The 10,686-nt window shown below is 42.2% G+C and overlaps 1 protein-coding gene across 1 annotated transcript in view; it reads right to left on the minus strand.

The window, feature by feature from the left end:
• Positions 1 to 554: 554 nt before the first annotated feature.
• LOC138977257 (uncharacterized) overlaps positions 555 to 10,686 on the minus strand; it is a 14,046-nt gene continuing 3,914 nt past the window's right edge. Inside the window, exons 3-7 of the mRNA XM_070350163.1 lie at positions 6,981 to 7,067; positions 4,820 to 5,020; positions 4,254 to 4,504; positions 2,073 to 2,235; positions 555 to 1,674 (exon numbers count right to left, since the gene is read on the minus strand). Coding sequence (XP_070206264.1) covers positions 1,493 to 1,674; positions 2,073 to 2,235; positions 4,254 to 4,504; positions 4,820 to 5,020; positions 6,981 to 7,067 — 884 coding nt within the window. The 3' untranslated portion in view covers positions 555 to 1,492. The remainder of the gene's footprint in view (positions 1,675 to 2,072; positions 2,236 to 4,253; positions 4,505 to 4,819; positions 5,021 to 6,980; positions 7,068 to 10,686) is intronic.

Consider the following 10,686-nt stretch of genomic DNA (forward strand, 5'->3'; position numbering starts at 1 on the left):
CGGTCTTGCTGAAAAATTGCATTGCGTTCAGTTTTATTCTGTGAGTTCGACAGCTACCCCAGTCAGCACACCAAGCTTGTCCCAAGGTTGGGCTAAGCTTGGCTACTAGCTTGGACCCAGACTGGCAGCCAAGCTTGGGCCAAGGTAGAAATGCTCACTGGGCCAACCTTGGCACAAGCTTGGCAGCCTGGTTGGCATATCCTTGGCACATGCTTGACAGCCTGGTTGGCATACCCTTGGCAGCCTGGTTGGCATACCCTTGGCAGCCTGGTTGGCATATCCTTGGCACATGCTTGGCAGCCTGGTTGGCATACCCTTGGCACATGCTTGGCAGCCTGGTTGGCATACCCTTGGCAGCCTGGTTGGCATACCCTTGGCACATGCTTGGTTGGCATACCCTTGGCACTGCTTGGCAGCCTGGTTGGGATTAAGGTGGCTTATGCTTGGGAGCCAAGTTAGCTCCAGCCTGGGAATTACAGGGTGGGCCATAAAAAGTGTCCACATTTAATTTGGTAATATTTTTCCTGTAAAGTGATATTTTCTTTTCTGTTTCAGATAGAATTTGAGACAAGCATCTTAGAATTCTTTTAAAGCCTGAATGGATCGCATTCCAGTACAGGAAAGGACCAAAATCGTTGAACTTTACTTTGCTACCAATTCTGTGGTTCTCGCCCAGCGCGCTTTTCGGAGAGAGTTCCCTGGCACACACTGTCCATGTGCGAGAACTGTGAAGCGCCTCGTGGATTAATTCAGGAACACTGGTAGTCTCGCAGATAACAATAAAGGACATAGTGGTCGACCAGTGTTCCTGAATTTATCCACGAGGCGCTTCACAGTTCTCGCACATGGACAGTGTGTGCCAGGGAACTCTCCGAAAAGCGCGTTGGGCGAGAACCACAGAATTGGTAGCAAAGTAAAGTTCAACGATTTTGGTCCTTTCCTGTACTGGAATGCGATCCATTCAGGCGTTAAAAGAATTCTAAGATGCTTGTCTCAAATTCTATCTGAAACAGAAAAGAAAATATCACTTTACAGGAAAAATATTAACAAATTAAATGTGGACACTTTTTATGGCCCACCCTGTATATCAGATTCACTGTCACGTATCAGTGCTGTCTTTTACAAGTGTGCTTTTTTTTCTTTTTTGCAAAATGAATTAGAAATTGTAAGGCTAATGAAATCAGACTGGTAGACTTATAATGCGATCAAGTGGGATGCATGTAATTAATAATTTTATTCACTTGTTAAAAACTACAGGCTGATATGTGACAGTAAAGCAAAGATCTAGTGTGGCCAATAGGCCTTTTAAAATTAATCCTTTCTGTCTCACACATACAGCAATGATGGTATTCTGAATCAAAAGGTAAAGAAGGAAAAAAGAAGAAAAAAGATCAAAGGAACATTTTATACATGTACACTATTCAAATTCAGTCAACAAAGCACAAATTCCAAAAAGAACTCTTGCTCAATGTTTTATTTTGTTTTGATCCGTCTATTTTCTTCTGTAAAACAAGCCATTATCAAAAGAGTCAACAAAATGGTTAGGAATCTTTTTGCTGCACCCCAACCCTGTTTTTTTCCCCCCTGACAGCCTGTCCCTCCATGTGCTGAGCCAGTCACCAAGGTAGCTGTTAAATTCATCTTTTGGGGTCTGGTGGCGCTCATGAACTGCATCTGCAAAACAAATGAATTGAATCTTTTTTACTTTCATACAGATTACCCTAATTAAATTTTGATTCAAGCACACTTTTCGCCAAATATCGCAATATGCCTAAAATATAGACACTACTGAAGCATTGATATGGTTATTTTCAAAGGATACAAGGAGACAGGACTCGCTATAGATAGATTTATATAAACAAAATGTGACAAAGGGTATAAAATGATTGTTTTACCTAGTCTGAGTCGTCTGTTACTGTCGTTTATGTTGTTCTTTTCCTTCCAAAATATTTTTGGGTGACTCTGGCAAAAAAATTTGTTAGGGTCGGCACCAGAAATTAGGGTTGGTCGGGTTATCAGAAACAGACAACTTTTTGTTTTGGCCTTAATCCAAGCCCTTGTAATTTACTTACTGAAAAGAACTCTTTTGACGTTCGTCAAAGAGTTGAAGGCCAGCTTCTCGTTTGCACCCCTCAAGTTGCACTTCCCTTGGAGAGATGATGCCAGCAGGGTGCCCCCAGCAGCACGGAGGCTGACCCTGAAGGAGTTCCCTCCAAGGTTGTAGAGGTGGCGCTCCTGAAAAAAAAATTAAGTAAATAATGCCAAGATCCTTTTTTTCAAATGGGAGGGCAGGTAGGCTGACATTCTTATAACAAAGTGGTGAGGATACTTATGCTCAAATTAAGAAGAAAAAAAAAATTTGTAGGTAAATTTTGGGCTAGAATAATGGTCAAGTTACTACAACCACTATCATTATCTTGGCCAAAAGATAACGAGGGAAGCTGGCATCATGACGGGTGCTCACCAATTAACTGGTATTGCAAATTATTCCCAACGTCCACCTCTTTTTTATATTTAGTCAAGTTTTGACTAAATATTTTAACATCGAGGGGGAATCGAAACGAGGGTCGTGGTGTATGTGTGTCTGTCTGTCTGTGCGTGTGTGTGTGTGTGTGTGTGTGTGTGTGTGTGTGTGTGTAGAGCGATTCAGACTAAACTACTGGACCGATCTTTATGAAATTTGACATGAGAGTTCCTGGGTATGAAATCCCCGAACGTTTTTTTCATTTTTTTGATAAATGTCTTTGATGACGTCATATCCGGCTTTTCGTGAAAGTTGAGGCGGCACTGTCACGCCCTCATTTTTCAACCAAATTGGTTGAAATTTTGGTCAAGTAATCTTCGACAAAGCCCGGACTTCGGTATTGCATTTCAGCTTGGTGGCTTAAAAATTAATTAATGACTTTGGTCATTAAAAATCTGAAAATTGTAAAAAAAAATAAAAATTTATAAAACGATCCAAATTTACGTTTATCTTATTCTCCATCATTTGCTGATTCCAAAAACATATAAATATGTTATATTCGGATTAAAAACAAGCTCTGAAAATTAAATATATAAAAATTATTATCAAAATTAAATTGTCCAAATCAATTTAAAAACACTTTCATCTTATTCCTTGTCGGTTCCTGATTCCAAAAACATATAGATATGATATGTTTGGATTAAAAACACGCTCAGAAAGTTAAAACAAAGAGAGGTACAGAAAAGCGTGCTATCCTTCTTAGCGCAACTACTACCCCGCTCTTCTTGTCAATTTCACTGCCTTTGGCTGCCATGAGCGGTGGACTGACGATGCTACGAGTATACGGTCTTGCTGAAAAATGGCAGCTACTTGACTAAATATTGTATTTTCGCCTTACGCGACTTGTTTTATGTTATACTAGCGTGAGAGACCCGGCTTCGCCTGGGATTATCCCCCTCCAACAAATGGTGTGACCTCTCTTTGTCGCTCCGTCTGCCCCCGCCACTGCTGGACGGGGGGGTGGCCGGTGCTGGCGGTGGAGGGCGGTGATTCACACATCTACGAATTAGCTATGACTGAGTTGTTCCCCGGACGGAGTTACCTCCCTTTGTTTCCGCCGTGCCCCCCGCCTCTGCGCGGCAGAGGCGGGCGGTGGTGGTGATGGTAGCGGCGAGGGTTCCCACTTCCTTACTTGCTACAAACCCTTGATTTAGCTATGCCCGGGATGTTGGGTTGTCAGTTACCTCTCTTTGTCGCCCCCCACTGACAAAGTTACCTCCCTTCTTCGCCGCTGTTGCCCCCGCCACTTCATGGCTGAGGCGAAGGTTGATGGTGGTGGTGGGCTGTGATTCACACCTCCTTTCTTTCTAGACTCCTTTCATTTAGCTAGACCGAGTTGTTGCCTAGACAGTTACCTCCCTTTGTTGCCACCGCTGCCCCTGCCGCTGCGCGTTTGCTATATAGAATTCCATTTTTAACTTTTCCCGGTACTGAAAAAGTCAGTGCGGGACGGAATTCCGTTTTTGGGGTGTTCTTTTTTTTGGGGGGGGTCTTTCTTTTACTGTTGGATTTCTTCTTTTTTTTTTTTTGGCGGGACGGAATTCCGTCCCAGGTCGGAGGGTCTCCCACCCCTGCAGTACTAATAGCTGGTGCATTATTACTGAAACCACAACTTTATTTCAGGGGGGCTCAGCACAGGTATGGCTTGTTAGTTATGACAGACGTTCAGTTTAAGCATGCTGAACATAGCCCTGGTGCCCATAATAAATGTAAACATTCTAGCTCTTACCAGCTGCTTGCACATGGCTGGGTCAGCAAGCTCCCGCTCCAACCGCCTCAGCTCCTCCTCTGTCTCCAGAGGAAAGGTGAAGCCAGCGGGAAGCTCTGGCCTGCTGCTGGACTCGCCCCGTCCCTCGGCACTCCCAGTCTCCAGCCTCTTCACCTGGTTGCGCAGACTGTGGATTTCTGCCCTCTGCTGGATTAGGGCAGCTTTGATCTCCTCCTGGTTTCGGAGGAGCGCCTGGAAGAAAGGCTGGTAATCTGATGACAGAAAGATGGGATGTCATTTGTAAAATGTATTTCATGCCACTCAAAACAGAATTAAGAAACAAAAAGTATAAACACCGACGCAGGAAATGTACTTCTGCTTTACATTCAGGGGATGTTAACAAGGCAATGATATCTCTCAATGTTATGGACAGTACTTTTCTTAAAACTTTTTGTTTCTAGAAATGCATCAACTAATGATAACAGATAAGCATGAAAATTCACACACAAGCTTACGAGAATTTTTTTTTTTTCAAAATATCCGTGTATAAAGTATAACTATAAGATAACATAATAGTAAATACTCACCAACTGCCTCCACTGAGAGAATTTGGAGATCTGCATCTGCCTGATCTGCAAGTTCCTCTTCCCTTGGAGGAGGGGGAGTTGGCCGTTGTACTGCAGTACTACTTCTCTTTCTCTGGGGAGGAGGGGGAGTTGGCCGTAATACTGCAGTACTACTTCTCTCTCTCTGGGGAGGAGGGGGAGGGGAGAAGGACAGCACTGCTCCTTTTGTTCAAGGGAGGAAGTGGAGGTGAAGGAGGGGATGGCGAGGCCCTCTCATCTGAAGTGGCTGGCGATTCACTGTATAAAATAAAACAAAAACATGAACATAAAACAAATTATGTAAATTAAATGGTATAAATTTTGTCAAATGACAAAAACCTGACTGAACAATTCACATTTGGCTTACTATTTACCAACGGTTATAGCAAACTGAAATGCTGACTGATAAAAACAGCAACAACAACAAACTTGGAGGTTGAAATGGGGGGATATCTACATACATACATCATGGAGTATAACACAAGCAGAATCTTATCTGTTTGTGTTAACATTTGCCTTCAAGTGTGCCAAATAAAGTAAAAGAACAATTTTTTTAATTTTTTTTTATTAATTTACAGTTGTATACACGAATGAATTTCATAAAGCTGCTATGTCTATACTGTACAAGGATAAGTTAGTTTGGAAAATCTTTATATATTTGCCAAAAGCATTAAGTAGGGGGACTGATTTTCTTTTGTGAGGTTTAAAATTCATCTTCAGAATCTTTAACCAGACATGAGATTCCAGATTTGTCAAAAAAGTTGAAAATTAGCGGGGGTCTGGGGGCCGGTGCAGGCCCCCAGTGGGGTCCTGGGGCAACGCCCCGGTGTGGGTCAGGGGGCAACGCCCCCTGAAGCTGATTTTTTTGGGGGTCTGAAAGAGCACAAAAACCCATTTCCAGCACATTTTACCCACATCTGAGCAGTGTTGGAAATCGGAGATTTTGAGCTTCTAAACACCCCAAAAAACTTCAATTCCTGCAAAGTTAGACAAAAACAACCCAACTCAAACAGATACACAAATGAAAGCAAATGCCATACTTTTCAGGTTAATGTACTGTTGGCTTGATTTTACTGTATATATTTGATTTCAAGATTTGTTTTATGCATTGTGTGTGACTGAGTTGTTTTTTTTTTCCTTGAGCTACACTTCATCATCGTTTTTATAATTCCTTGCCAAAATGGATTGTGTGTGAACTGTGATGCGTGTTTTCTCATGCATGTGCCCCTCTTGGTTTTGTGAACAAACTGCAACTTGAGTCTGTACCAATTTTCACATTTGCTTTTGACTGTCAGAAACTTCTTATTTTTGTGTGTGCTAATTTTTCATTGACATGCTTAAATCATCGAGTCTTTCACGAAAGTTGTGACTTCAATGTCGACCTTTTCTTTCCCTTTCATTTTTGTTGTCTTCGTGGAGTATTTTTCCTCCATCCACGAAAAACAACATTTGTTTTTAAGCCCCTTGTCTATTTCGGCAACGAGAGCTTTCTCCCCCGCCGAAAGCTTTCGAAACATCTTCTCTGCCACACATTCGAACAAGAGAAAATGCGCAACAAAACGGCGACTGAAAATTCTGTCGCTAAACGGTTTTGAGCCGTTTGCGGTCATTTCCGGCCAAGTTTCGGTGAACCTTACTGTGTCGTAGTACTGTTTGTCCCGGTTACCGAAACCAGCGGAAATGAGAAATTGAGCCGAATAGGAATCAATTACCGTTTGAGAACGAAACATCGTCGGTCGATCGCCTGACGCCAAATCGTATTGACTATGCACACATATACCCCAACATTTTCTCAACGGATTTAGACGAATCTCAAGAATGACCCCTGGAGCTTTGAAAAAAGCGGAATTCCGCTAATCGGCGGAAGAAACACGGGCCTGTTAACTCAGAAATGACACGAACATTCTTATCTTTACAAAGCATTCAGGGTCCAAAACACTCAAAATTTCCTCAATATTTTAATTTGCGGAGGAAATGAAGAAAAAAAATCCTAAGGTCAAGTGTAAACCACAGGGTCAGGGCCATGAGTATTTTTTTGTTTTTGTTGTTCTTGGCCTTATATATTACAACAATGAGTCCAGTATGCTGATGACTTACCAAAGCACACGTGTTGCCTTTCTTTTCCTTTTTTGGCGGTTTGTACCGTCAAACTCGTCTTCGGTAGTAGTAGCGTTCACATCACTTTTGTCCAGGTACCGCCGCTCAGTTTTTTGCATGGTGTCCCAGCTAGCTGTAAAAAATTTTTAACAAAAATTGCAAAGTCTGATGAACTAATTGACACTGGTATTTCCTACATGGAACCTTTCACTCACTACATATATTCACAGGGATTACCAAATCCATCGCCTGATCGCAACAGGCGAGTAAAAATTCAGCCGGGCGAGTAAATAACATCCCGGCATCGCCCCGTTGGCGAGTTAAACCTGTATGTATTGAGATATATATTACAGATGTAGAGTTACTAGCCCTGTTGGTGAGTTGAGATTTTGACATTTAACCACCCCTGTATTCAAATACATTGTCAAAACATAATCATTAATTAGTCACTGAAGATTGCAACTACAACTAGGTCAAATACGACATGGACTGATTTACTGGTTGTGAAATCCAAAACCACAAATAAAAGTCAAAAGATTGTAATCCAATTTCTGGCCTGCCTGAATTGAAAACAATATCAAAATCTACATGTGCTGTTTTAACTTTTATCATCTCAATTCAAAGACTCTGAGACTAGTTCTTACTTAGGAGCTCTAGTGGTAAAAGTGATTCATTAGAATGATATATAAATGGAGCTATCAGGTATTTACAATCAAAATCAATTATATTATTAGTTTCCAGGGCTAGAAATTAACTTTTTTTATTTGAGTGCAACCTGGGCGCACTGCTGAAAAAGTTTGAGTGCCCTGATGGAACTTTGAGTGCCCTGATTATTTCGGGAGTCACCAGGCTGTGACGCAAACTTCCTCTGCCAGATTTTCCGAAGGGGGGTGGGGGGGGACCAAGCCGCAACTCAAACTTTGTCTACCAGATTTTTTGCGAAGCGGGGTGTGTGTGTGTGTGAAGCACGCCACAACTCAACTTTGTCTACCAGATTTTTTTAAGGTAGGGGGGGGGAGAGGGGCAACTCAAACTTTCTCCACCAGATTTTTTGCAGTGGGGTTGGGGGGGGGGGGTTGGGGGTGCTATGCTTCTACTGACTAAATCAAAGTCATTGTTTTCGATTTTTTTGCGTGCAAATCGGACACCTTTTTGACGCCAACCTTGCGTGCCCGTCACCAACTTTCTGTGTAAAATGCACCGGGCACCCCTAATTTCGAGCCCTGGTCTCAAAGACAGTTATTCAGATTTATAAGAAACAGCTCAACTAGATCATATAACAGATTCAAAGTCACTTACTACTACTCGTGACCAACTTGTGGTACGGGAATCTTGCCCAGTCTGGCCTTGGAAGCGCGCCGTTCTTCATCATCCCTGTTGTGCAATAAGGCGGCCACATGCACTCTAGTGTGTCAAAGATGAGCCAAGAGTCTGGCACCACAGAGACACCAGGATTCCCGTCTTTGTCGGTGTCTTCGATCTGCCACTCGATGAGGTGGTAATGAATCGTGGAGCTAGACATCTGCGCAGAATAGCCAGCAAATTCGGATTATCATGCCTTTAAGTTTAGCACAAAGGATAACTTATAACAAATCACAGAAGAACATCTCTACCGTAGAGATTGTGCTAGTTGTACTTTGTATACATTTGATTTAGGAAATAAAAAGAAATCATAAATTTATTGGGTAAAGTGGCCACAACCCTTCAAGTTTCAAATTCAACTGTATCAGTATTTGGCAATCATACAGTCTCTGCTCATTTTACTCTTGTAAAAAATGAAAATAAATTACATGATCTTCACTATCATACTAAGCTTCTATGCTTGCCTAGGTTTTCCCACCAAGGACGAGTCCTGACAGAGTAATAATCACAGGAGAAACCTGCCCCCACGTTTTAGGGACAGCAGAATTTCAGCAACTTTCCTCCGACGGTAGAAACCAAAGACAAGCCTGATAGCTCACAAAAAGGTAGATAAAAAAACTGATAAAAAAAATACAACCTTATTCTAAATATTCATTATGCCAACCATCTCATCTCTTTGCAAATATAATTTAGAACAAAATCAGTTTGCCACTGCTACGGAGCTGGAACAAAATCCTGAGCAAGTCTTGAACTAGTGGCCGCGGACAAGATTCAGAGGAAAAAGGACAAATGCATCTTTGTAACTGTAAGGCAACAACACCATTTTATCTTGAACCTCTGAGAGAAAGACTCTCACAAGATCTTGTGACAGATGGTCACACTGAACGATACCAAAATCGCTGGAAATATAAGGATACTGAAAGAAATCACAAACTCTATTAAACTTCTTCAATACCAACACAACTTCCTCAACATCTCTGACACTTAAAATGTTCTGAATAAGAAAAGTTATTGACCCTCACACAGTTGTCTCCACGATTCACAGACAGGAAAGTCCCATTGAAATTAATCTGTTTAAACTGAATGCAATCTTCAGGAGCTTGGTGTGGTGGGAGTGCTCCATGCAACTTCACACTGAGTCACGGTCTGAGACTGATAGCGAGACTGAGAGAGGGGTTGAGACTGAGACTGAGAGTGAGAGTCCGAATCAGATGCAAGTGCCGTTGGCTTAATTTGTGGCAGACCTGCGGTTCCACTAGTCGCATCATTACTATCACTCTCAATGATTGCCGATTCCGACTGAGGATGAGATGATTGGCATACTAATGAATCTGCTGTGTCAGATATTCTCGACACTTTGCGCGCGGCTTCGGTTTGCTGCAGACATGCCGCCATTGTTTCAGCCACATTCTTGCGAATTCTTCTGCTGACAGGCGCAGAGGTAGCCATACTAACTTTGTAACGAACTAAAGTAAAACAACAGGTATCTAGAAAGATAAGTATAGATAATGTGTACCTTTCGAAACAATCTGGTGATTGAGAATGACGGATGAGAGAGATTAATCGCAAATTGCTGGCACTGGTTCTGGTACTGGTACTGGTGAAGAAAAGCAGGCGAGGAAAGTATACACGGTCAAATTGAGCGGGCGAAGTCTGCGAAGTAGTTGTGAGATGCAAAATCGGTGATTGTAGTAACGCTTCTTTTTATGGTTAAATCCAGTCTTTTTAGCTTAAAATTTACTCTTTAAAGAGTTTGGGATTTTATGGCAAGTAAAAGTTGAATCTACTTTTTTTATTTTCTGCTGACTTCTTGGGTTTTCCTTGGGAGCCAAGTGATCTATTTATAGCTTGCCTGGCAAATGTCTGGCATCCAGTCATGCCGCGCACAGCGTTTTCATGACTGGATGCCAAGCTAGAACCAAGGTTGGCACATCCTTGGCGTCCAAGAGCCAAGGATGAGCTTGGCTCCCAACCTTGGAACAAGGTTGGCCCAAGGGTAGTGTGCACACTGGGACTTGACTAAATGTTGTATTTTCGCCTTACGCGACTTGTTTAATCTGTAGCGGAAAATTCGGTTGTTATGACAACATTAATGAGCAAACTAATTAACTAATGATTAAGCTTCCAAGCTGAAATGCAATCCCATAGTCCAGACTTCGTCAAAGCTTGCTTGACCGAAATGTCCATCTTTTTGGTTGACAAATGAGGGCGTGACAGTGTCATGTCATATGAAGTCTTATATCGCGCGCGTATCTCCAGACTCGGACTCAAGGCGCAGGAATCTATTTATGCCGTGTGAGATGGAATTTTTTTACACAATACATCACGCATTCACATCGACCAGCAGATCGCAGCCATTTCGGCGCATATCCTACTTTTCACGGCCTATT

This window comes from Littorina saxatilis, linkage group LG9, assembly GCF_037325665.1.
Source record: "Littorina saxatilis isolate snail1 linkage group LG9, US_GU_Lsax_2.0, whole genome shotgun sequence".
Lineage (NCBI taxonomy): Eukaryota > Metazoa > Mollusca > Gastropoda > Littorinimorpha > Littorinidae > Littorina > Littorina saxatilis.